This window comes from Tinamus guttatus, unplaced genomic scaffold, assembly GCF_059628265.1.
Source record: "Tinamus guttatus ecotype Peru unplaced genomic scaffold, ASM5962826v1 Tinamus_guttatus_pri_ptg001076l, whole genome shotgun sequence".
NCBI lineage: Eukaryota > Metazoa > Chordata > Aves > Tinamiformes > Tinamidae > Tinamus > Tinamus guttatus.
This window is the reverse complement of record NW_028289610.1, coordinates 172,220-199,369: the sequence shown is the minus strand read 5'-3', so window position 1 is coordinate 199,369 and position 27,150 is coordinate 172,220. Positions and strand designations below refer to the sequence as shown.

At 41.1% G+C, this 27,150-nt stretch overlaps 3 protein-coding genes and 2 non-coding genes across 5 annotated transcripts; 3 read left to right on the top strand and 2 right to left on the bottom strand.

Moving 5' to 3' along the window:
• Positions 1-214: 214 nt before the first annotated feature.
• MRPL18 (mitochondrial ribosomal protein L18) lies at positions 215-2,104 on the bottom strand. Its single transcript, XM_010225742.2, has 3 exons — positions 1,860-2,104; positions 732-966; positions 215-429 (listed from the first exon to the last, which is right to left on the bottom strand). Exons 1-3 carry the CDS (start codon positions 2,096-2,098, stop codon positions 358-360), a joined length of 546 nt encoding a protein of 181 aa, XP_010224044.2. The 5' UTR covers positions 2,099-2,104; the 3' UTR covers positions 215-357.
• Positions 2,105-3,175: 1,071 nt separating this feature from the next.
• On the top strand, positions 3,176-11,577 carry TCP1 (t-complex 1). The gene is made up of 12 exons (XM_088538409.1): positions 3,176-3,301; positions 4,504-4,589; positions 5,116-5,244; positions 5,884-5,981; positions 6,217-6,327; positions 6,990-7,171; positions 7,994-8,120; positions 8,422-8,597; positions 9,370-9,493; positions 10,494-10,686; positions 10,973-11,136; positions 11,330-11,577. Exons 1-12 carry the CDS (start codon positions 3,229-3,231, stop codon positions 11,541-11,543), a joined length of 1,677 nt encoding a protein of 558 aa, XP_088394535.1. The 5' UTR covers positions 3,176-3,228; the 3' UTR covers positions 11,544-11,577.
• Positions 3,886-4,020, top strand: LOC148590843 (small nucleolar RNA SNORA29). Its single transcript, XR_015914235.1, has one exon. It is a non-coding gene; the product is annotated as a small nucleolar RNA SNORA29 (small nucleolar RNA).
• LOC148590842 (small nucleolar RNA SNORA20) lies at positions 9,553-9,687 on the top strand. Its single transcript, XR_015914236.1, has one exon. It is a non-coding gene; the product is annotated as a small nucleolar RNA SNORA20 (small nucleolar RNA).
• A 255-nt stretch (positions 11,578-11,832) lies between the features above and the next one.
• ACAT2 (acetyl-CoA acetyltransferase 2) lies at positions 11,833-19,091 on the bottom strand. Its single transcript, XM_088538411.1, has 9 exons — positions 19,028-19,091; positions 18,806-18,940; positions 17,870-18,051; positions 16,848-16,965; positions 16,024-16,167; positions 14,933-15,055; positions 14,040-14,194; positions 12,628-12,738; positions 11,833-12,070 (listed from the first exon to the last, which is right to left on the bottom strand). Exons 1-9 carry the CDS (start codon positions 19,074-19,076, stop codon positions 11,903-11,905), a joined length of 1,185 nt encoding a protein of 394 aa, XP_088394537.1. The 5' UTR covers positions 19,077-19,091; the 3' UTR covers positions 11,833-11,902.
• Positions 19,092-27,150: the final 8,059 nt, after the last annotated feature.

The following is a 27,150-nucleotide window of genomic DNA, read 5'->3' as shown; positions in this document are numbered from 1 at the left end:
TAAAATGAACACAAAAACAAATATTATAAAGAAATAATTCATCATATTGCAGCAATTGATGACTTCTAGCATTAAATCAGCTATATGGAATCTTGATGCAGCAATTACTCAAATAAATTCAGTATGTTGTCTGAGTGACCACTGCTCAGACTATGACAACAGTTCTATCGTCAAAGTAATCTGTTCATAATTTTAGAATCAAAAATAAGACACATTTCTGTCCATTTAAAAATATTTTATTATAAGATGCCATGCTCCAACTTGTGCCAGTTCTGGTCCTTCAGTGTGCCTGTACACACACCTAAACAGATGAATGTTGTTCTGGTGCAAGTTTTGCAGACAGTCTCTGTGCTATCTTTATTGATAAATTCTTCGTGGCTCCTGCAGAACAACACCCCCCTCCTTCATAGCTTTTTCAAATTCCTGAATCTATTTTAAAAGATTTAAAAAAGAGAGAGAGAAGAGAAAAATGAATAAATATGATTTTCTTTTCCCATCCCACACAAGAAGAAAAAAAACTCAGCACCGAAACGTTATGCAGAGAGGCAGAGGTTAACTGCCTCACTGAAACAGAAGAGGAACTGCAGCTTGTCAGAGTTATCCTTTTGACCGTAGCAAGGAGGGATTTGTCAAGCCACATAACACTGATGTTCAAGAAGAATAAAATAAACATTTAGAAAAAAAAAAAGAGCAAAACTTTTTGAGGAGTTTTGAGGAGATAAGACACTTGCCGAGTCACAGCGACGCTCCCAGGGGATGATGGCTTTGAAGTTCACAAAGTTGATTCCTGCTTCCAAGCAGCGCTGTGCCATGACGTAGCCGAGGTTTCTGCACGCCGTCACTCCTCTAGGGCTGTACAGGTGCCTCTTTATGGCCCACTCTCGGGTAGAGGCAGACACTACCACATCCCCGTTGCAGCGCTCAACAAAGGCTTCTACGTAATGCTGTGTCCGCTCAAACCGCAGCCTGGATAAAGGAAAAAGTACCGTGGAATGTGAAGTATTTTCCACATTTGAAGAGATGTGGAAAACTATTAAGTGCTTAAGTACGCTTCATATGCAACTCACTGATGAAAAGAGAACTGTAATAATAACAATAGCAATTTTTTTTTCTCTTGATTCTAGTATTGAGGATATTTTTTCCTTTTATTAGAACATAAAAGAGAACTTGAAGCAATTTCTGGTGTGAACTTTTGACTCAGGCTTTGGTGCACTCTTAGTGCAGGCTGAACAGCTCCTGAGAACACCATGGATTGCCGGCAGGCAAGTAACCAGAGTTTTGACTAAACCTTTTGAAACTTTCAAAGCTTTTAAATTACGGCTGCTGAAAAAGGTGACACATTTTAATTCAGTGCTACCACATTAAGAAAAAGTGATATTTCTCTTCTGCCTTGTAAGGAGAAGCAAGTGCTTAAGCAGTACTGCTATGCCCTAACATTTGACCACAGGCTATTACTAGTAAATATTTCCTATTGCTCTTCAAGAAAAAAAAAAAAAAACAGCTTTTCAGATAAAAACTGAATAGGATTCTCCCCTTAAGAAAAATAATGATAATAACTGGCCAACTTAAAAAGAACTTATTTTCCAGAGAATAAGTGATTATTTTCTAAAAAGATGGCTATTTTGGGGCGCCAAGTAAAACAATAATAAACGGTCAGAACAGGTGTAGAACTAGGTAACTTGTAAGTTAAACGGCAGTTTTGTGATGACTGCTACCTTATGAGTAGTTAAAAAGATTGGGAACACACGCATAAACATCCACGTGATGATAGAGAACTGTTCTCTGAACACACACACACAAAAAAGATCGACGTTAATTCTTTCCAGGTCTTCATCTCTGCGAGTGGCTTTCTGCCTCACCTGTGCCAGAACTCTCGCTTGGGCCATGTCGTCTTCCAGCCGCGCTCCTTCCTAGCCAGGGCCATTTGCTCCAGGTTCCGAGGGTTCCTGTTAGCAAAGTCCGGGGCAACAATCTCATTTTCCCTTGTGTCCACCTCGCTCTCGGTTTCGAGGCCAGCTGCCATAGAGGCAAAACGAGGAGCTGGAGAGAAAGCAGAAAACATTCTGACACACAGTACATGCAGCCGTATGAATACCATAGAGTACAATGCTAACTTTGTTTTTGAAAGCACCAAATAGATCACTACCAGAGCTCAACCCCTTTTCCCATTTCATGGGTGGACTGTGAGCTAAAAATGAAGTGTATGTGACATTTAACTGTGCTCCCGAACCCCCACGTGCAATGTCAGTCACAGCGAGGAGATCCCCAGGCTGAACACTGTATCAAGTACCGAAAGAGACGGAGCCCGCACCGCGGCGGGGCGGCCTCTGCGGGGCACCCACCTGCGGCGCGGGGCTGCGGCCACCCGGCCGCAGCGCGCAGGAGGCGGCAGCTCGGGCCGCTCAGCGCCATGGGGAGCTGCCGCCACCGCCCGCTCACGGACACCCGCGCGCCGCCACCTTGCGTGGGGCGGGCACCGCTCCCCGGAACCCGGCCTCCAGGCGACTTCCGCCCGCACCTGATGATGTCACGCGGAAGCGCCTCGCCGCCGCTGCGCGTGCGCGGACGCTCCTGCGAGCCGTCTGTTGGGGCGGCTGTGGCCGGGAGCAGAGGCTTTCGGCGGTATTCCCGCGCCCGGACTACAAAAGCCTCCCCAAGGTTTTTTTTTTTTTTTTTCCTTTTTGTAACTGTAATCAGCGAAGAACTTTAATGTGTAAAATAACAGTGTATTAATTGGCGAACGGGCATAAAAAAGTCCTTAGGTACTAGTGGCTACAGACCAGAACTAAGGTTCCTGTATTGGACCCTAAAAATTCATCAAGCTGTAGTACAGAAGCTGGTTTCCCATTGCAATCCAGCACGCGCACTAACGCAGATGCCACGGGCGGGACGTGCGTTTCTCTCCTTTTCCAGAGGGAAGGGCGGGCGGCGCTCGTGCGCACGCGCGAGCCCGCGGCGCCTTCTAGAACCTCCTGGAAGAGCCCGCGCCTCTGTCCTCACTGCCCCACCCACCCCGTAGCGGTGACGACTGGCAGCGGCGCGGGCCAATCGCGGCTGGCGCCGTCGTCACGGCGGGGAGGGGCGCGCCACCGGATTGGGCGGGCGGGCGCCGCGCTGACCCGCCCCTCCCCTGCGGGTCGGGAGGGGAGCTGGGGTACCCATCGTGCTTTGCGGCAGCGTCGCCTCCCTGCGCGCCGCCGGTCCCTGAGCGTGTGGGGCCCGGGCGACATGGCGGCGATGGAGGGGCCCCTGGCCGTGTTCGGCGAGCGCACCAGCGGCGACGCCATCCGCACCCAGAACGGTAGCGGCCGCGGGCGGGCGCTTCATGAGAGCGGGGGGAGGGACCGCGGAGACAGAAAGGAGGCAACATGGCGCCGCCTGCGTGCGGCCATGTGCTCACCCGCCCCGTGGTGGAGCGATCCTGGCCCTCTGGCGCCTTTGGCTCCCGGGAACGCGGCTGCTGCTGGTTGCAGACCGGCCTTTTGTTCCGCCTCTCGTGGAGTCGAACTGCGGACGGGCATCCGTGCTGCTCCGTAGCTGCTTTGGGAGTGGGGACCCTCGAGATACGTGTCTTGCTGTTGCTCCAGGTCTCTCACGTTATTCACGATTTTAAACCAAGACTAGGGGCAAGTCGGCAAATGTCGGTTCCCAGGGTAGTTCTTGAGTGGGTGAAAGGGATAGGTGAAGATTTACCTTTTAATCATTGTGTGAATTTGATGCGATTTTTAAAACCGCATGTTCAAGACAAAGGTTCCTATTGTATGGCTGCGAAATAGTATGATAGTGACAAACTGCACTATGTCAGGGATTTTTGCTTTCCGAAAGTTGCCATTACACATTCAAAGCAAGAGAAAAGGTTATATCCTTCAACGTTCAAAGTAGGCTATTCCCATTATACTACCACTTTTTCATTTTCCAGATTAAGTGGCTATGCTTGTGGGATAGAGAAAACTTGCCACGGTCTGAAGGAAAAGGTTCATTGTATCTTTTTCCTATATGAAGTTGGCAGAACATCATTTCAACATGCCAAATAAGTGTTTTGTTTTACTCGCAGGCCTGTTTGAGGTAAAAAAAGATGAGTTGTTAATATATGGGAATACCCTTGTTCTGCACCTGTGCACTCCAGTGTCCTGCTTTCTTTGTGGAGCTGTGGATGAAGTGTCACAGCAGACTTGCTGCTACTAAAAGAAGCTGTGCAACCAATCTCTGCAAGGCAGGGCTCTTCTGACCTTTGCAATGTCCTGCATTAATATTATGACCCAAGATAAATTACTCCTACTTTTTTGAGAAGTGTTTTTTATGTCATCTTAGTGAGCATAATCTATTTGGATAGAAAAGCGAGGAGTGGCACATTGTGTTCTTAAGCAGCATCAAGCTGTTTGCAGCTAAATTATGTTAAATGTACTTCAGTTTTCTTAAGTGTGGGTTCCTGACACACTGTTTTCTAAGCCTGACTGCCTGTGAATTTTCAACGAAATAACCTGTTTTATTTCATTCATGCAGTTACTGCTGCATCTGCCATTGCCAATATAGTGAAGAGTTCTCTTGGGCCAGTTGGTCTGGATAAGATGTTGGTGGATGATATTGGGGTAAGTAATCTTTCTCTAAGGAGAAAGTGTCAGGATGGCTTGTATACCTGAACAGAGTGTTTCCACTTCAAGTGTTTCACAGATTTAACGTGCACATACATATATCTTCTGTCCATGGCAGGGAAGCAAAAGAACAACTGTAGACAGCTAGCCTACTAGCTGTCACATGATTTTTTGTTACATTGTTTTGCTGTAATTTAATGTAATAAAATACTAAAATTGGTTCCTTTTTATGCATAGAAAATTTGTTAGGCAATACTTGGTAACATAGGAATGAATGCTACTGTTAAAGTGAAGCCTGTTAGTGGTGTAGATTTGTATACCTCCATTGCTGCAGGAAGAGAGGTAACGCATTTCTATGAATTCAAGTAAACCCATAGCCATGGTTTTCACTAATTATCTCCTGTTTTTATTCACAAATGCTTTGAGACCCTCTGGTGTTGCATAAATAAAATAGCTTAACGTCAATATAATAGAAGAAAAATAGAAATCAACTTAGCACTAACATTTGACTCTTGAAAATCAGGATGTCACCATTACTAATGATGGTGCAACTATTCTGAAACTGCTGGAAGTAGAACATCCTGCTGCAAAAGTTCTTTGTGAGCTGGCAGACCTGCAAGACAAAGAAGTTGGAGATGGGACCACTTCCGTGGTATGTACAGAGTTTTACAGGCAGAGATGCGAAAGTCCCTGTTTCATAACAAAAATGCAACTCTTAATTTGTTACGAATCTATCAGGAATCGTGATGTAATCAGGATTAACTATATAGAACGAGAAAACTATTTAGTTCTCTCAATGCAAGCTGATTTTATAAAGTGGATTACGGAATAATAAATTTGACTGGTATTTTAGGGATACTAGTTTTCCATACTATTTCCATGTAACTGGTGGTCTGGAATGGTCTTCATCCAATGCAGTGTCATTATTCATGTCTTCCATTCTTTTTAAGTTTGAGGATAGGACATCTCAGTTGATGCTCTGAATGTTTAACCAGCAAGAGCAATCAAAAGATAGTTGGGCTAATAAATAAGGATTCTAAGTACTAAAACCTTGCCCAAGACTTGTGATAATTTGTGAGCCATTAAATAGTTGATGAAAGAGAGGAAAAAAATCAGGTGGGTTTTTTTTTTTTCCGCGGTTGGAAACTACTTGCAATATCAAGTTGAAAGTACTTTTAACCACTGAGTAGACATAGGACAACCCTTTGCGATTTTATTTGCCACTCACTGAAGACAGGTACTTAATTTGCTTGCGTGGAACACATGTATTCAGTGTTTGTATTTTAAACAGGTGATTATTGCTGCAGAGCTTCTGAAAAATGCAGATGAACTAGTCAAACAGAAAATACATCCTACCTCTATTATTGGTGGATATCGACTTGCTTGCAAGTAAGAACTTAGTACATCTGAAGTGTGCTTTTTTTTTTTTTTTTTTTTTTTTTTTAAGTACTGTGATTTCATTTTTTTTTCTCTAGATTAAAATGTCATATTTACTGTCCCAGAGGATAAATTGCCTTTCATTTCTGTATTCTTTCAGGTAATATTTAGGGGGTTTGACAACTTGCAAGATTCCCATCCTTTGTGGGAATGGTTTTCTTTAACAGCACTTGCTTTTATTCTACAGAGAAGCAGTTCGCTACATCAATGAAAATCTCATTATTAACACAGATGAATTGGGCAGAGAGTGCCTAATTAACGCTGCTAAAACATCAATGTCCTCCAAGATAATAGGAATGTATCCTTTAACTTGCTTAAGTTATTTAAAGAGAATGGTTGTCTGGAGAGCTTGAGTAGTGAGGCTAGATTCCCTTGCAGCAGTTTCTGTGGTTGGGAGTTAATCCATCATTTTATAGTGTGGTTGCATAGGACTCTTCACAGAGGTTCAAAGTCTGGCATGGGAAAATGTCCACATACAAACTGTTTAAACCTGGATAGACACACATGCCATAATCTCATGGTGGATTGATTGTTTCCTTACTGTGTTGCATGTTAGTGACACTGGCAGGGGAATTGGGTGAACGGAAGAATGCATTGCAGAAATCAAGTACCTGTGGAGTGAAAATACTGGAGGGAAGGTTGCATTTTACTGGGTAGTTAAGTCTTTGCGCTAGAAAGCGAATACAGCTTAATCATAGCATAGATATTTTTGTTAAGGAACAGAAAGTAGGTAAAATAAAAAAGGTTCCATCACAGTAGCCTGTCTTAATTTTCACATCAGTTTTTCACATTTAAAAGTACTCATTCCCTTAGGGGAATGGTAAAGTATATTGTGATAGAAAAATAAAACTCTCATAGCTTTTTGCGGTTCATTTATATATGTATACGTACATGCTTTTATATATACACACATTTTTATTATTATTATTATTATTAAGTTTAGCCTTAACAGCATTTTAGTGATGGTGATTTCTTTGCCAATATGGTGGTGGATGCTGCTCTGGCAGTTAAATACACAGACCAGAAGGGCCAGGCTCGGTATCCAATCAACTCAGTTAATGTTTTGAAGGCACACGGACGCAGTCAGAAAGAAAGTATTCTTGTGAACGGTTACGCTCTGAACTGCGTGGTGGGCTCGCAGGGTAAGAACGTGCCGCGTTTCGTGGAGACACGGGTCATTTCAGTCCTTCCACATGGATTTTCCTACTGACTTCGTTAGTTGCGAAAGTCATGTGAGCTCTTAGTTCCAGAACAAGTAACCAAAACAGATGTCACCCTTTCCCCAGTAGCTCCTGAGCTAGGATTGTGCCAGCTCATTAGTGGATGGTAAAGATGGCAGGTAACTGAGCTGTCTTGGTGCGGGAGCTCTGTTACATCAGGCAGTGAACAGTGTAATGAAGCTTCCTTGCACTGCATGTCAAGCCTGGCAGAATTTTACAGGCATTAATACAGTAGTTGGGGATTCTTATTTAAAAAAAAAAAAAAAAAAACAGAGCCTTTCCTCATCCTTTTGGTCTGTGACACCAAGAATATCTGGCTGGCTGCAATTCCATCATAAGCAGTTTCTGTGTTTAACATCAGCAAGTAATTCTGCAATCTTCTGGAACATCAGTACCTCCTTGAGGGAGCTGCTGTGAAGTTTGTAGAGAAACATATGTTTAGCAGAGCTATGTTGTGATTAGATAACTTCAAGAATGTGACACTGAGTCAGCTCATCATGGTCATTTGAGGGGCTGGGGGAAGGTGTCTATAAAAAGTAACATTTTAGTAGGAACTGAAAGGTATTTTCTCTCTTCCAAAGTTTTTGTTAGTACATTTCTGTAATAGTGCCAAATTTGAGAAGGCACACAGTAAAAATACAAAAGTAATACTACTTTTGTTTTCTGATGCTAGCTTGTTTTGTTTTGTTTTGCCTTTTTTGTGTTAAAACAGTTTGACAAAAATCTTTCTTACTCTCTCCACAGGTATGACCAAGAGAATAGTTAATGCAAAGATTGCATGCTTGGACTTCAGCCTGCAGAAAGCTAAAATGAAGCTTGGTGTTCAGGTTGTTATCTCTGACCCGGAGAAGCTGGATCAGATAAGGCAGAGGTATGTGGAAGCCTAGGAAGCTCATGGGGTTTCATGGGCTTTTGCTTTGGTCTCCTCTGTTCAGGTGGCTTGTACTTACAACTGAGCACAAGAAGTAAAAATGTTTTAAATGTCAATACTACTTGGTAAGAGTAGATAATAACTGTACAATACTTCACAGTAGACACAGGACTCTAGAACAAAGTCAGTTTCAGAGTTTCTTCTTCTGGCAGAGTTGTGCTCTAAGGTTTCAGAAAATTGACGGAAGAATGTGATGGCAAGATTTTAAATCGTTTTTACAGCTTCGACATTGTCCTTGCAGAGAGTCAGACATTACAAAAGAAAGGATCCAGAAGATTCTGGCCACTGGTGCCAACGTTATTCTGACCACTGGAGGCATCGATGACATGTGCCTGAAATACTTTGTTGATGCTGGCGCCATGGCCGTGCGCAGAGTTGTGAAAAAGGATCTTAAGCGCATTGCAAAGGCATCGGGAGGTATGGGTGGAGGAATCCCAGTAATTTTATTCATAAGGATTAGTTGCTGTTAGGGAATTGTTAACAGATTTTTTTAATATGCGAGACACTGCAGTGTATACATTTGGGGAATTTCAGGGAGAAGATGGGCAGAGGTAGCTGCTTTTGTTAGGCTCTGATTTCACTGTTGCTGTTAAGTCAGTGGTCTGTCAAAGTGGCACTGTGGGAGATGATTGCAGATGATGATAAAGAGAAGAAAGGCTGCCTTGCATTGGGCAGGCTCTCTTTTGGAGGGAATAGGGACCACAGTGTAGTAGTTCATGAGTCTCTATTAAGCACACTTTCATAAGCCTGTGGTTATGGAGAGTGAATTTTTGTTGTGTTATGTACCTTTTATAGACAGTTTAGGACAAACAACTTGTAAAACATCAAATACCCACCAAAAAATCCTCTGGTCACAAACAGATGTTTTTAGTCACTTCCTGCTCTGTTGATACTTTTTTTTTTATAGCAACTCTCAAACTTGTAAGAAAAGGTTTTTATTTTAGTAAAGTACAGAAACTTATACTAGTTGTGGAAATAAAAACAGTAGAAGTTAATTAAGGACAGCAGTACTGGTTATAAATGCAGAAAACTGAATTTCTACCTACAAGCTAATGTTCTTTACTTTGGGAAAACCTGCAAATCTACTTATGATGCTTTTCTGTTCTTGCTTTTCTTTATGTATGCCTAAAGGTGGCAGAGTTTGTTGAAATAGAATGCTAGTCTTTTTCACTTTTTTTTTTTTTTTAAGCAACCATATGTTCAACCCTTGCCAACCTTGAAGGAGAGGAGAGTTTTGAGGCCCTAATGTTGGGACAGGCAGAAGAGGTGATTCAGGAGAGAATCTGTGACAATGAGCTGATTTTAATCAAGAAGTAAGAACCTCTTTTAGAATGTTTAATTTTGTGCATAATGTCAATTAAGTTTGGAGCTAAATCCCATTTATTTGCTTCCATGCTTTGTCAGTGGTATGAGGAGTTATACGCATGGGAAAGACTACAATAAAGTTCCCTGCAAATTAGAGATGAAAATATCAGTGTTTCATCTCTCTTGCTGGGGCTGGACAGCTCTGTCATGAACCAGAATGTCAGGTTGCAGAGGCTTTATTTAAAATTTTGTGTTGGAGTGGGGAGGGGGGATGTTATTTTATCTAAATGCTGTACAGTAAAATGCTGTTAAATTGATAGAGATTTTAACATTATTGTCCTGTTGGATTCTCTTTACAAATAATAAAGAGAAGTAAATACCATCAGAATAATATCATAGAATATTACTTTGACTTCATTGCTCAAGAGGAGCAATAATTACCAACTCCCTTGGCACACTGTATATTCCATTAAAGGTTGTAATGTGCCAGTGCTGTCTGGTATCTGGACACTGGAGTATCAAAGTTTAACCGGAGCGTAGCTGCATATTACCTTCTCCACTGCGTGTCAGAGTGGACTCTCCTGGCAGGGGCACTTGCGCAGAGCTGTCCTTAGCTCACTTGATTGCTGGGTTGTGAAAGGGATTTTTAATGTCTCCTGTGCTCTCTATGCCATCCCCAAACGTCCTGACACCATAAATAACAAAGTGTTTAGCTTTTCTAATACTATTTGTTCCCTACTTATTTTGTTGAAAATGTCTTGACAGTCATACATTGTCAGGTATTTTTCTTCAAAATCCTGAAAGCCAGCTTGGTTCTTGTATTTCAGGCTCTTGACTGGCTAGGTTACAATGTGCAGATCCTTCAGTGTGGCATAATATTAAGGTTTTGTCCTACATGTTTGAAGAATTTGGTGCCACCAGACTTTGTTTAAAAAGGGGAAAATAATGGCAAGAAGAGTTTTAATTATATCCTCTTCACTTAACTAACTTCTGCTTTCTTTTTGACAGCACGAAGGCTCGTACTTCAGCATCCATTATTTTACGAGGAGCTAATGACTTCATGTGTGATGAAATGGAACGGTCTATACATGATGCACTCTGTGTTGTTAAAAGGGTGTTGGAATCTAAATCTGTTGTCCCAGGGGGTGGTGCTGTAGAGGCAGCCCTCTCAATATACCTTGAAAATTATGCAACAAGCATGGTAAGTCATGCTCAAATTAACCATTTATATATGTTAAACTGGGGCAGTTTTCCTAATGTGAATTTTCAAATACTTGTACTAGGAGTCAGTGCTGTGCTTATAGAATGTAAGATCCTACTCTAAAATGATATGAATCTTCTCTCTCGTTTTCATATTTATACTGTGGGGTTCTCTGGCCTAAAACAAGTCTTGTTTTAAAAACTTCTGCCTCCTGACCTTCTCAATCATGGCTGTTTTTTCCTCTTGTGCTGCAGCAGTTGGTTTAAAATCTCTTTCCTCTTTGTAGGGATCACGCGAGCAACTTGCAATAGCAGAATTTGCAAGGTCCCTCTTGATCATTCCAAACACATTGGCAGTAAATGCTGCTCAGGATGCCACAGATCTTGTTGCGAAGCTGAGAGCATTCCATAATGAGGCTCAAGTTAATCCGGATCGCAAAAATCTGAAATGGCAAGTAGGGGTAGTCTAGTTTGGAGTAAAGCGGGTAGTATCTTAGAAAAGTTGTCTTAGTATTTTACTCAAGGATTTGTGTGTGGAGTAATGATTGAAAGAATTCAGCAATAGTTTACATCTACTTCACTGTGTTAGTAAAGCCCAATTTATTTCTACCTCTCCCTCTGATTATAGTATTGCCTTTTTTCAGGATTGGTCTGGACTTGATCAATGGAAAACCTCGTGATAACAAGCAAGCCGGAGTCTTTGAGCCAACCATGGTCAAAACTAAAAGTTTAAAGTTTGCAACAGAAGCTGCAATCACCATTCTTCGAATTGATGATCTCATTAAACTGCACCCTGAAACTAAAGAAGATAGAGGGTGCTATGAGGATGCAGTTCACTCTGGAGCTCTTGAAGAATAACTTAGGTTTTATTTATGTTTGCATAGCTTACAAGAATGGAAAATGTAACTATGTTAATAAAACACATGCTTGAAAGCTGCTGCTATTTATTGTCAATGAATTAGTCTTCAAAAACCCAGAGTGAAAATGAGGTGGGTTGGGTTGAAAACTTAATTTCTAGCTGTGGTAGTAATTAGCCTGTACTGTACCATCTAATTGTAGGTGGAACCATGATCACTACTTTCACTGGCAGTGATCCAGTACCTTTAAGACTGGTGGGGGGGAGAGGGAGGAAGGGAAAAACCGCAGATGTAGTCCTCTTGACAGTTTATTGGTAAACCAAAACCCTTCAAGCCTCAGGGGGTTCATACCCTGTACAGTCATCGCTCGACACACATAGCTATTCCCATGCCACCTCCAACGCACAGCGCAGCAACACCGTATTTTCCACCTGTGCGTTCCAAGGCGTAGAGCAGAGTGACCAGGATGCGGCAGCCTGAGGCCCCAAGAGGGTGGCCCAGGGCAATGGCTCCCCCCTGGATGTTAACCTGAAAGAGAGGGCGATGCACAGGGTCAGGGGGTGAAATTGCTCCAGTAACCGTGCAGAACTTAACGGGGAAGATCGTGAAGGTGACTATGGCTCAAACCACTAGCACTATCTTAAGGAAAATTTTAACAGCTGTTAAGTCCTTTTCTACTCTTTTTCAAAAGAGCGCATCTAGTCAAATACCCTTCTTAGCTGAAGATGATAGGGGTTAGTTGATGGGAAAGTTGGGAGGGGAGGGTTGCATGCAAGTCGCCAACAGTAAATTCAAATTCTGACGCTAATAAAAGCACTCAAGCTGTTGCCTACCCACGCATTCAGATTTACTGTAGCAATGTTGTAGCATGTGCTGTTAGGAAACTGCCCATGAGCAAAGCAAAACTGCAGCAGAGTACTACCCCTGGCTGCCTGCTGCAATTCCCATCCTTCTTGCTTATGGCAAAGTCAGTACCAGAGGAGTGCTCTCACCTCTTAGCTTTGAATACCTTCCAGGAGGCCCAGAAGGGAATTACTTCAATTTATGGAAGACAAACTACTTAAGATACCTGGTATATTTATTACCTTTTCTGGATTTATTTGCAGTTCTTTTGTTACTGCAGCAGATACTGCTGCAAAAGCTTCATTAATTTCAAACAAGTCAACTTGGTCCAGAGTCCAGCCAGCTTTGGCAACCTGCAAACAAAATAAGCAAAGGCTTTATTTTCTCAGTACTCAAGGGAACTTTTCATGAGCTTTAAGTTACAGCTGACCTAAACTGCTCGCTCTTAGAAAGGTGAAGCAAATAGGAATTGAGTTTATTCATAGATTCTTGAAGACAACAGGCAAAATTCCAGCGTGTTACAAAAACTAGGTACAACTTGGTGGCTACTCTTAAAAAAATCAATTTTACATCATGCCCACTGGTACTGTTGCGGTTGTAACCACCAAGCCACATACAGTGTCAGTATTAGAATAATTTGAGAAGCGTGTTTACAAGTACTTTTTAAGCTACCAAAAGCAGCATTTCTCTCAATTATCTAACTCTGTGTCATTCTCATAAGAGATTTTCAGTGTTTACCACAAGCTTCTTTATAGGAAATAGTGAAATGACCATTAGTTGTAGGTTGTCACATGTAATCGGTCCAGTCTCTCCTGCCATTCAGCTGAAATTTTTCCATTTAAACTTTTCACGGTTCTTCTCCAAGATGGTCAAGCTTAATGGTTTCACGGGAGAAGCTGTTCCACGGTGCAAGAGCCTACCTAGGTGAAACGTGCCTAAACCTGCACCTACTTAGGAGTTTAACCTCTGCTCGCTTTGTTTCTAATGACAGTGTTTGTCAGCAGAACCTTTTGCAGCAACTGTATTTCACAACTGGCCCGCCCGGCTGGTGCGTCTCCTCCACGGAAAGTCAGGGATGGGAGCCCTGCTCTGCGCCTGAGTTAGTAATCAGTGGGGTTTGCACTGCAGAGCTGTTGGAGCACGTGAGCAGGATTCCTTTCAGGTGAAACTAAAGGAGGAGATGCTCTCCAGGACTGCATCTCCCATGCAAAACCCAGCACAGGATACCATCAGATTTGCTGATGTAGATGCACTCGCTGATCTCTCTCAGCGCTGCACTACTACAAATGCAATCAAGAGGGCGATACAAAAAGTCATCTCATGGCAAGACCAAATCATCCCTCAATTTGTTTTACACAGACATTCCTAAAATTTGATCTTTAGCCTCTCAGGGTATATCTATAAGGCTTTCTCCAAACTTGGCTAGTTTATTTTCTGAACTCTATTCATGTACATTTAAAAATTTTCAATGAATGGGCACCGGGCCTGAGTAACAGTGGTAGTCTAAGTCTTACCTACTCTGCTTTTTAAAAGCTTGCTTTCACTTATTTTTTCTACAAAGTTTTCCTTAGGACAAAGAAAAAAAAATGGCCAGTCAATGAATAGAGATTGCAAACTTTTTTTTTTTCCTAATAGTAATTAGATAATTACTTACAGCTTGCTTTATTGCTCTAATGGGTCCTACTCCCATTACGGATGGGTCTAAACCTGTCTGAGCCCAAGATACAATCTGGGCCAAAGGTGTAAGACCTCTCCTAGCAGCTTCTGATTTCTTCATAAGAACTACAGCTGCAGCTCCATCATTTATGCCTGTTAAAAAAAAAAAAAAAGAGTATTGGGAGGGAGGCTTATAGTTTTATTATAGTACATTTTTCTGCTTGTGTAAATTCATAATTTATGCAAAACTAACAAAAGAAAAACGAAAATCACAAAACTTTTACTGGTTTAAGTCAGCTGGAGCTCTTTAAATCAGCAGAATCTGACCAATGATATACACACACTCCCCAAGTATACTCCCAAAGTTACTAATTTTGAGTAATGTGACATGTTTGTGATTTTCATTAAGAAAGCAATACGTGCAAGAACTGAGACATAATCTGAAGGATAGGGATATCAACTCTATCAAGCTGACTTTGCAAGCAGCAGCATAAGGACTGACATGGAAATATCTATGCTGCCTGTAGCAGGAGTTAGTCCACAGCGATAACATTTTCAAAAAGGAATCATTAGCTTTTTCTTTGTCTTAACTTTTAATATTAAACACACCACTACGGGCTTGTTTTTTTTATGGAAAAGATGCCATTTCTATTTGTTCCAACCTCAGATTTTATTGTTATCTCCAAACACTTGCACTGCTTCACAAGAGAAAGCAAGCAAAGCCATCTCATCCTGAGCCGCCACACTCGAGTTTGACCTATAATGTCAAATACACTGCCATTCCCCGAAAACATATTCGGCAGTAGCCACACTGAAGCCAAATCCCTCACACAGACCTCCAAGCTGCACGCAGCTACTATTCTGTTTTTGTGTTGAGACAGATTGACCAACCTGAAGCATTAGCTGCTGTTACTGTCCCAGTTCCATCCTTCAGAAAACATGGCTTTAACTTTGCCATTGTTTCCAAGTTGCTCCCGTGTCGAGGGTGTTCATCCATTTTAACTTCTACAGTACCTGCAAAATAGAGTATTGCTCTTGGACCAGGGTCTAATCACACGTATACTTGTCTCGAACAGAAAGCTGACACAATTAGCAAGCTGATCAGCAATATGTGTCGTATTCCTTTTTAGCAATAAGCCCTTCTGGCTAAGGGATGGCTTCCAGATCAGAGCAGTTTACTAAAGCTCCCTCTAGCAAACAGGTAGGCTTACTGAAACCAACAACAGCTACTAAAATATTGCCTAGTTGTATGAAAGCAGATCTTGTTCTTGCTGTTCCTAAGCTAGTAGCTTCTCTTCCAAGTAAAAGGTTACTTTTTGAAAGGTAGTTCATTGCAAAGAACAGTCAAGAGTCATTAAACATTATCTAAACTGACATCAGGAAAGCTCTACGTCAGTTTGTAACAGGACCAATGCCAGAACTATTTTTCCCCCAAGGTCTCTTACATGTAAACACTGAACCACTGGTTCATGATGTCTCTTTGAAAAATTTAGTTTTTGCATTACCACCTTACAAGAAGTTGGGGAGTTTCCCTGCTCTAGAAACAGACCTGCTCTAGAAACAGAGCTTTGACTCAAGCGCCAAAAAGGCCTACTTATATCTCCATAAGAGACCTTATATCCTTGAGAGACCTATTGCATATTTGAAAGTCTACATGCACCTGACCCACTTAATTAACATCAATTAATGTAATTGTGTCTTTTACTAGAGGTATGTTTCACCAGATCAATGTGCAGCAGGAATTTAACACACGGTGACTGCAGGAATATTTGTACAGAGCTATATAGAGAGTTGTATAGAGAGTTGTTAGACCTTGTGCATTTATATTGCCTCTCATTTCAAAAATACCTACTGATGGTTGAAAGAGAGCAACTCTCCAGCCTGTGGAACAGACTGTGCAGCTGGGAAACCATCCACAATAAACAGATATCAGCAAACAGGGTGTTATTTAAATTTAGCTGTTATTATCCATTCACACATACCTTTTCTAGAAGGTACAAGAACAGGAATGATTTCTTTTGTAAAATAGCCAGCTTTCTGTGCTGCCTCTGCCCTGTTTTGTGACTGTAAAGCGAATTGGTCTTGTTCCGCTCTGCTAACTTGCCACTGATTAGCCACATTTTCAGCTGGAATAAGAACAAAATGTAAAGTCAAACAATCATTTCAGGCCATCAGGAACTGCCATCACTATAAGTTTAAATTCTAGTACAAGGGTAGTCTTTAACATTTGCAGCAGCAGCTAGCAGCTGAACTTGTAAAGGGCTTTCATTCTGAATCTTTCATTTTGTTTGCTTAAGATGCTCTGCCATATTTTCTTCTGGGGAAACTCTGCAAATAATCTCCTAGAGGATATATCAGGTTAAATGCAGATGAAAACAAGCCTTTCTAGGCGACTGCTTCTCTGCATAACTATGCTCAGGTGTCGCTACAGGCACTTCAGATGAGAGGCCTGTTTGGAAGTAACTCCATTTTATAGTCAAAAACTGAGAAAGTACCAGGCACCTTGTACTGGAATATTCCATCCTGGATGGAGTAAACAGATAGGAGCCACAAGCACAAAATGTACATTTCCACAATCAACAATTTATTAGCTGAGATAGAAAAAAAAAAATCTAATTTTATATACAGTGGAGAAAAATGCCTAAAAATTTTCAGTATTAGGATTTACTTTCTTCCGTCCTACTATGGCTTAAGCACAACTTGAAACACTTGGTGTCTGAAACTTCAGATTTCTGAGATTTACTAAGAGTGAATTCTTCCCTCCTTCCCAGTTTACCACTTCATTTTCAGGATTGCTGGTATTTACCTGTTATACCCATATGGAACTGATAAAATGCATCAGTAAGGCCATCACAGATTATTGTGTCCTGCAAGGAAGCCTCTCCCATTTTTACTCCATTTCGCATGTGAATTACGTGAGGGGCCTGCAAGTGGGTGTTTGGAAAAAAAGAGTTAGATTTTTAAACCAGGAGCACAGGATATAGACAGCTGGATAGGTAATCTGCCAGAGAGACACACACCTGCTTTAGGGCTGGGGATAGCAACCCTGAACCCCAGCTCACTGCTCACTTCTCCTCCCTGCAGTCCTCTTCACACACTCCTCTCCTGCATAACAAGATCCTTTTCCTCAAACACCACAGTGCAGAAGAAACTTTGTGGCAAGTTTAAAAAAAAAAAAAAAAAGGTCCTCAAGGTCCTCAGCCAGTCAAAATCTAAGATTCTCAAGCTGTCGCCCTCTGAAGTCTAACACTGGCATGCTGCACTTGACCTGCATACTTCCAAGATAACAGACCACACAGAGTGAATTAAATAACCCTGTGAGCCAATATGGGCTGTACTGGCCTGCTCTAAATCATTCCTTGTTGGGCATCAGCTCATCTGCCCAGAACCAATCATCTCACATGGCCTGAGACTGAAAACAGTGAAATCAAAGTGTTTTATTTTCTTTTCAAGCTCAAATTACTTCGTAAACATTCAGTCTGCACGCGAGTAATGCTCTCATTTATACTGTGCTTGGATCTTCTGCAGCATTAAAAAAAAAAAAAAAGGAGAAGCTTTTGCTAGTTGTCACAAGCAAATCGTTCATCACTATAGGCACAGGGGAAAATTAAAATTGTGTTTTAAATGTGATATATCCTTGCATGGTACCAGTTTAGTAGCTAATTTCCTCTTTTTTTTTTTTTTCTGGCTACTAAAACCAATTGTTGCAGGTAAAAGTTCAGAACCTGATGCTACTCTTACAATCTGCCCTCAAGATATTAGCCTAGAAACACAACTTAAACAGGGCTGCTGTGTGTTCTCAGTAAGTGAGAAAATCAGAGCATTTACCTTGCTCATGCTTTCCATGCCTCCTGCCACCACAATACTGGAATCTCCCACCAGGATGGACTGAGCAGCCAGACATACCGCCTTCAAGCCAGAGCCACATATCATCTGACAGCTCCAAGCAGGCACAGAGTAGGGAATTCCTGCCCCAATGCTCGCCTGCCGAACAGGGTTCTGACCAGCACCTGCAAAAACATGCTGTGTTTTTCCGTTGTTGGTTCTTAAAGACCAAACTCACCACTTTGCGCAAAATGTAGACCTTATTCTACCTTATTCCTGACTTTAACTGGTAGATAAAACAATTCCTAAAAGTGTGTTATCAATAAGAGCTCAACCACCTCTTCATTTATATTGCAGACTAATGCAATATTTGCAGTATATTGCAGACTAACGCAATATTTGCTGAGCCAGGGACTTTGGCCACTTGTTACAGGTACATTACGTCTGTAACGCTATTTTGACTCCAGGAGTGGATGAAACAAACTGTCCAATTTCAAATTAGCACTATACAGATGCACTTTTATAAGATAATGCTCTCTTTTAACTGCAAATAGCTGAAGGGTCTATTTCTGACATTTTCTGGAAGCCATGCACAGCCAGCTTTCCACAAATGCACAGACAAAAGCTCCCACTCTTTGTTTGCAATCTCAATGGAGTGAATAAAAGCACTATATTCAAAGAAAACCTTCTTCATCTTGATCTCCCCAGGCCGAAGTCATGCCAGCTCTTTTGTACGACGTAGAGACACAGACCAAGGGAGTACAGCAGGCCGAAAACATTCGGAAAGCGGAATCACCTTTACGTGCGATACTGAAGCAGCCATTTCACCCCGCACACACCCTTTGTTAAGGCACCATCACCCCACGCCCCTGCGGACGGTGTTTCCGCACGCCCCCACACGCCATGGCGTGAGACCACGCGGGGCTCCTCCTCACGCACCTGCGGGCAGCACCTGGCCCACGATGACCTCCGACACCTCCTCGGCGCCCACGCTCGCCCTCCTCAGCGCCTCGCGGATGGCCACGGCGCCCAGCTCGTGCGCGTGCAGCGCGGACAGGGCGCCGTTGAAGGAACCTGCCGAGCACAAGCGGGCAGAGCGCGGTCAGCGCGGGCGGCCACCCCCGCGGCGCAACGCCCGCCCCGAGCGGCGCGGGCCCTCACCCACGGCGGTCCTGGCGGCGCCCACGAACACCACGGGGTCGGCGCTCATGGCGGCTCCGGCGGCGGCAGCGGGGCGCTGGGCCGGCGCGGGGGCAGCAGCGGTACCCAGAGCGCGGGGCCGCCCTTCGCCGGGGCCGCCCCTCGCCAGACTCGGCCCGCTCCGCCCCGCTCCGCGTCGTGGGGGCGCCGCGGCTGCGCGGGCTCCGCCCCGGGCCGCGGTGGCGAGGCCGAGGCGGGTAATTCTCACGGAGGCCGCGGGGCTTTGGCAGAGGCAGGGGAGGAGTGCGCCCTCCGAGCAGGGCGCCGCCGGCACCGGTACCAGTACGAGCGCCGGCACCGGGCTTAGTGTCGGTACCGCTGTCAGTGCGGGGTGAAGGCGCCCGCGCTGGCGGCGCCCCGGCACAAAATGGCGCCCGCCAGGCTGGGCGCTTCGTGGCGCGGCTCGGAGCTGGGGAGGTGACAGCGTCTGCGGTCATCTCCCCTCCGGCGATGATCGGCCTAGAGTCCATGTCCTGGAGCCTAGATCCTGTCGTGCGTCTTTTATTTATTTATTTTTAATGGGATCCCCCCTGCTGCGGGCTCTATGATTCTGGTCAAGGCACTAATCTGGACTTCATTCAGCTACCTCCCATCAGCCCTTGCCAAGGACTATTTTGTTTTTTTTTTTCAAAATAAAATGCACAGGTCAAGCAATCTGTTAACAGTGAATGCCTTGTGGCTTTAAATACTTTTTTTTTTTTTTTTAGCTTTATAGTAGCATTTCATAGCATCCATGTGACCGGATTTAAAAAAAAAAATCAAAAAAAAAAATAAAATCAGTCAAAATTACCTCTCAATGTTAAGTCTACATAACAATCATTAACTGAAGTCCAGTGGTCAATCACCAAACCCCAAAGCACATCTGTCTTTAAAAAAAAAAAAAAAAAAGCTGAACAGACTGAAACCCCTCGGCTCTCTCCCAGCCTGGTTCCGAGTCCACGTTCCTTGCTGTGCTGGACCAGTGCAGGCTGAACCACTAAGCAGACACTCAGCCTAGGGGCCCTGACAGCCGAAGCACTGTGCTTGAGTTGATATTTGTCAACTCAAGGCCAACAGTTGGAACATAGAAACCGTGCTGCCTCTTGCCTTATTTAGATTGTCAGGCAGTTTGGGGGCATAGATTTTTATCAGTTTATTACAATTTGGTAGCATTTTGGAGGGAAGAGGGAGAAATGAAATCCTAGAAAACTGATGACCGACCGACACTGGCAAATGGTGTCTTCAACAATAATATACTCGTGGTTGCATTCTGCCTGCTGGGTAAAATGAACTTGGTGGTGTTAAAGTCTGTATATGTAAAAGGTTTTGATCCATCTATGAAAGCAGGGAAGAATAGGAGTGCTAAAACACCTCTGCTGGACTCCTGTTCTTGCTTTATACTGTGAGACTCTTTAGCATTACTATGCAGAAAAAATAAAACACAGAAAGCAAGATTGTGAAAATAGGTTTTAGGAGTACCTGTATTAACTTAAACTGGCTGGAAACTCAAAAGCTAAAGACAGAGCTCTCCTTTAGAGACTTCTGGTTTATTAAAGGATCATCCATAAGGCTTCTTCAGTATCTTTGTCGTTTCCATGTTTTGAAAAGAGAAGAATTCCCTGAGGTTTTCTGGTTCAGTTTACTAGCGTCAGACAGAAAATAAATAAATACACACACCTCTAGTAAATCCAGTGGGCAGCCAAATCTTTAGGTGGATTAATTTACCAGTCTCCTAAGGGTACATTAAATTGGCAACAGACTAAAAAGTTAAAGCACTACCACTGTCTTTCATGATGCTTCTGTTGGGGCTGTGCAGCCAGAGCGGCTGATGCACTAACACAGCCCTCAGATTATGTTTGGATGGGGGAAAAAAAATGTTTTGAAGACTCATCAGTAAGTCATGAGCAGGCCTACCAGCAAGCAGCAAAACTTGGGAGTGTATAACTGTAAGCAGTGCAGAGTGATTATTTTAGAATAATATGCAGTTCCTGAGCAACTGAAAATAATCTCTGCATCTTTTAAGAATTCAGTGAAGAATGATTAGAGAGATCTATAAAAGCAGCAGAAAATAATCTATTTTTTCAACAGTACTATATGCCAACATGTCATTCTTAATGTAGTAACTGATTAAAATTTGAGGTCATCACTGCAAATAGAAAATCGATAATGTAAGATGGGCTCAGATTAACATAAAATGTTAGCAAGCATGCAAAGTATAAAAATGGTGAAACATCTAAAATGTTGCAGGGCATAGGATTACTTTCTATTTAAAGGTTTGTAAATATATCCTCATAAATACTTAGATTAAGAGAAGGTGAGGATTCAGCCCCTTTCTCCCCAACTTTAACTTTTAATGCACTGATAGATGCAAAGAGCTTGAATTTGAAGGAGGTTTAGCAGGTCCACGACAACTCATGCCAATGAGATGAGGTTCCTTACAACCACAAATAACAATTATTTGGCAACTCACAAGAGTGATGAATGAGGCTGTAATGCTGGGTGAGCTTGAGACAATGGAAATGGATGAGTTTTATACTGGTATTCTTGTCAGATTTGCAGTATCCTGTTTAACTCTGCTTGGACAGTGTTCAGAATAGTGGTCTATGTATAATAAGAACATGTAAAGGAACAAAATAACTATTGCAAGAAGACATAGTTATGAAACATTTATAGTACAGATCAAAGTTATATAAAAGACTATATAACATTTTATATAACTAAAATGACTTTGTACAACTTATATAAAATACGATTAAACATTGCTAGTAGGAAATCGTGCTGTGAATTCAGAGTAGTTAATGAACACCATCATTTTCAATAGCAAACTACTGTCCAAAGTTGGTACATTTCTACTTTTCTTGGAAATCTAAGCTCTGAGAAATTCAGTCATTAAAAATTAGGACACCAGTTAGAACAGAAAGCTTACTTGCTATTAGCAAAGAAGTAAGGTTATGTTGCGCAAAGCTTCTTTATTATCTTCTTTCTTCCTGAGACACAATGAAATGGATTTCTATATTAAGTGGAATACTCAAAGTGCAAAGGTTTTGACATCTTTGTTTACGAGTGGCTTAGATTAATTAAGAATAGGCTAGCATTTAGGGCATTTCATTGTTCATTGATTTACTTGCTGCATTTTTATTTTTTGAATTTTATAGTCTCCCCAAAATGGGAAATTCTTGTTTTTTTACTATAAATGTGACACTTGGCTGCTGAACGTTTATAAAAATACCTCTGTTGAGAGTATAAGTCTGATAAAAAGTAAGCTGCACCTTTTATAGGCCAAAGAAATAGCAAAGAACAATCACTTAAATTCCCAAATCTTTATATAAAATTATTTCATAATTAAAACCTCTGAATTTTGCCAGTTTCCTGTAGTAGCAAGGTTTCTAATCTTTGAAGTCTTGTATATAGATTTTACTAATATTTGTATTGTTGAGATATAAATGTTTACTTAAATGTGATTCCTCATGTAAGGAGATGCAGCTTTTCTTCCTCCTCACTGATACATCATCTGACATCATTCCATATTGTGAGAAGTGAGAAGAAATTGTTGTGCTGCACTTGTCACTAAGTGAAGGTGTAATATTACCTCCTCATCAATGTTGCCAATAGGCTTTCACCTGAATGCGGAACACTCATGGTACTAAAATATGCAAATACTGAAGTATATCCAGAATTAAGACACAAATTTAAAGCAGAAGTGACCCCTCTTCATATTTTACACAATTGGCCCTTTACTGTACCACATGGTGTTTGTGATACTTAAATTTATGTCAAATAACTTGCCAACATCTGGGGCAGAGTGTGTTACTAACAGTTAAAGAATATCCTACTTCTATATATTTCTCTTCTTTATTCTTTATCAGCTGCATGGAACACACTTGACACTTGCAGCAGTGTACACTGAAACCCATGTCTTCAAAGACAAGAGACAACCTTTGTTATGGTAGGTCATATTATGTAAAACACCTCATAATCCTTGATACTTCTGAGATCCGTAGTTTTAATCTGAATGCATATTCACAACCTTAGGACTTGAAGACATACTCTCTAGATAAGATGTTCTGTGCCTTGTTTGTGTTTGGAATCACTTTTATCCTTGACAGGGAATAGGAATTGTTCTTCGGTTGGTTTAAGCAAAAAGCAGTTTTGTGCTTTTTGACAAATAGAACGCAAACACATTCTTTTATTCCTTAAAAGAAAAGGTAAAAATAAAACAGCCAGAGAAATAAATAAGCTTGTTAACTTGCATTATTTCATGAAAATCAGAGCCTTTTGTTCATTTTCTAAAGATCTGGATAGGGTTTTTCCCTTTTACATATACTTCACTTAATTTGGCATCAGGCCGGATGTATATGGCATTCCAACTTGCTAAACACCTTTAGTACCTTAAAGCCCTTTCTCAGGTCTAGAAGGAACATATATTCCTTTCTTTTTTTACCCAGCCTTTTTGCTAGTGGGTTGATACTCAGCTGTTCAGATAGGTTTGGTACCTAAGGTATACCCGCCAAGGAACAAAGTTTTCCTAGGTAAGATTTTCCAATTTTTTTCCATTTGTTTTCCAAAATTCCTAAAATCTCAAATTCTGACCCAATTGAATGACGTTTTTTAAGTAAAGTTCCTCACTGGCAAAAATGTCCTTGGCTGTGTTAACAGCAGTTTGTATCTTCCTTTAATTTTGACAGGAAAACATTAAATAAGAATTGCTGGCTTCCCCTCAGATAGAAAACATTTCCAAACTAAAATCATTACAGCTTTTCTATGATTTCAAGAAATAGGCATAGTCAGCCCTTGTTTCTATACCTTTAGGCAACAAACATACCTCAAATGCAAGCTTGCAATATTTATCACATATCCCCAATTTAACTCAAATTAAGTTTAATTGATCATACGTAATTCAGGGTATGTTTACGGGAGAGCCTCTGATATGTACTCATGGCTGTGGTCAGCCATCTAACAGGAGAAGGTTCCTAAGCATTATATTTTACGTAAGAATCCGCAGGTGCACAATATCCCCACATGTGCTGCAGTCCTGGGCACATGTGTTGCAGATCTGTTTGGCTCTATAGATAGTAGAGCTGCACATGATTATGGATTTATGTGCTCTCAAGAACTCCTGTATATGGCCATAAACACTTCCCAGTAATTAAAACAGGAGTCTTTATGGGAGATGGCTGAAGAAAATCTTGCACTAGAAGTGGAACAAAATTATGCAGTAATTCCAACAAGATGCTTAGAAATATCAGGTAATAAAAAGAAAGCATTAGGCCTGCAGCCTACTTAATCACAAAGCTTTTATTTTATTTATTTATTTTGTCCACTGCATCTGTAGCCTTCAGCAGCCTTTTCGAGTGACCTTGAAGCTCATTCTGTGTGCCAGCTGCAGACTATTTTGCCTTCGTCCAAACTATTATTTTGTTTTTCCCCATCTTATATCCGTACAAGTCAAGGACTATCCTTCATAAGCTGATTATCCTTGTGCCTTTATTTTATGGTCTTTTAAAATGCTAAAAACTGTTCACAGCAGTACTTCAAACATCCTTTCTTCTGAATAATCAGTTTTTTTAATCTGACTTTTTTCTTTGTTAACATCCTAGCTTTAATGTCCTGATCTGTAAACTTTAGTTGCAATCACCTGCAATTTATTTGATGCAACTTTTATGTTATTAAATGTTTGTCCTTAAAGCACAGGTTTCCCATGACATAATATTTCATGAAAATATCATGAAAATGCAGAATAAAAAGAAATAGCCCTTATGATCTTATAAAAAAAAAAAGCTTGCAGACTAGAAACAAATTTCTCACAAAGGTTCCCAAAGATCAACACAGTGGTATGCAATGCATTTATATTTTGAAAAATTAGAGAATATACATATGTTTTTTAATATGTCTTAGGGGTTTAGAGCTGTAATGCATGAATTCTGAATACCTCAAGCTAACAGTACTTGTCTTAATCTTATTTGGGATAGTGTTGTTTTGCTGTAAATCTTCCCAGGATAAGCAATGGCAAGAGAACTGTGCTGTGCTCAAAGATTAGCAGCGCCTCCTTGATTGCTTACAAAGCTTCATAGCCACAACACTAGACCAGGTGTTCTGATTAAAACAGGGCTTCAGTTTTGTCAACTCTATGTCAGCTGCTGGCTACCCAAAGAACTCAGAACACAGGAGAGGGCAGTATAAGTCCAAGAGAAGACATGAAAAGGAAAAAAAAAATACTCCCCAAATAAGCCAAAATGTAATAAAAAGCATTATTCCCAAGTTTAAAACAATTCTGTCACTGACATCATTTTTTACACGGTTTCTTAATGTTTGTTTTGTTCCAATTGGCAGTAACGTGAAACAAGAAATCCAGATGAAATGGGTAAGAACCATTACAAGCCACAAGTCTTCCAGCAGGAAAATTAGGTTAATGAACTACAAGTTGCCTTTCAAAGAACTTAACACTAGATGGGACAGTATGAACAGATTAAACAAACAAACAAACAAAAAAAACCACCCAACTCCTATTATTATCTGCTGAACAGGCCCTAGAATTGGAGCTTAAAAAAAAGCTGAAAAAAGTTATATAGGAATACAGAGGCATTATTCTATTGCCGAAGGGCATTTTGGTCAATACAATATTCTTCTTTCTTTAATCCAGTTTCTGTCAAATCCAAGTGTAGAAGAGAGTCTGTAACAATTAAAGATGATGCATATGATCTCTTACATAATAGGAGATGCAAATATATGAAAGTACAGTGGTTAATTTCATCTTAAACACATTTATTTCTTGTATTTAATTTATGGAAAGCTGTTTTGTCCAAGTCTTCGTAATTTGATTTATATTTTACCGTAATATATATTCTTGTGCTTTCTAAATTCTGCTATTTCATTCGTGTTTGGACAGATGCTTATTTGTCTTCTCATTTATAGACAAGCAATACTATTAAGAGATCTGTTAGTACCTATTATTTGAAAAGGTAATTTGTTCCATCTATTTTATTGTGACACAACCTAGTCTATGTGTTTATTAATGTGTTTATGCTAGTAGTACTGAAAAAAAACATAGAAACTGAACACTGAGACAGTTCTCATTGTGTCAGGTGCTGTGCAAGCTGAGTGAAAAGACTATTTTAGTAAAATGTGCTCTTCCCAAAAGTATCAGAATACTAATACTCACAATAACTAATATAATCAGTGCTAGTACTTACAATTTGATGTTTTAATTTTCTCGCATAGAAAAGTAAGTATAGTTGATAATACATTTGGTAATTTTAAGGGATAGAAGTAAGAATATAAGGACAGAATAGAAAGCTCTGTAAAATATATCCACTTAACTTTTGGTGTTTTTCTGCTTAGCTAGTAAGGTTCCCATAAATGTGATCTACACTAGTAAAAAAAAAAAAAAAAAAAAAGAAAGAAAAAAGTAACGTAAGTGTTGACAAGGGAAAGGAATGCAGGATTATTTCCTATGTTCCCATGACCCAGAAGAGCAATACGTTCCCAAGGAAGGTGCAAGGCATAAGCTCTCTCGACCCGCAGGGTTAGAATTTTACATGTACTGTTAAAGATAGACTAGAGAGGGACCCCCTTTACCAACGTAACAAAAAGTAGCTAAACTCTGCCCTTGGCAAATACTGACAAATTGCCTTTGAACTGTGATATATATAAAAGCATTGGGTAGTTACATAGAGAATAGAAATAGCTTTAAGCACCCCCCTGCATCTCTTCTGTATGTAAAAAAAAAAAAAAAGCTTCGATTTCTTGTCCAACCTGGCTTATACACATTTTATTACTGTAATGTTTTCATTTGTACAGGAGCAAATAAAATCAATTTGCCATGTTAACGTTCACAGTAAGGACTGTTATATTAACACCTCTCCCATGCTGCTGTATTCTGTGACGACTTTATCTGTTAATTAGTATCTTCAGTGCTTAAAACACGTACCTGCAGGGTATGTGGATAAGAAAACCAGTGGAAGGGGCAATGAACCCCAAACAGTAACCACAGCACATCTTTTCCTTGCATAAAAAACCCTAAGACTTCAAAGGAATCCTTTTGATTTCACAGTTCCCCTGGAAACTACTCATGGTTGTTGTTGTTGTTATGATTTATTTTAAGTGAC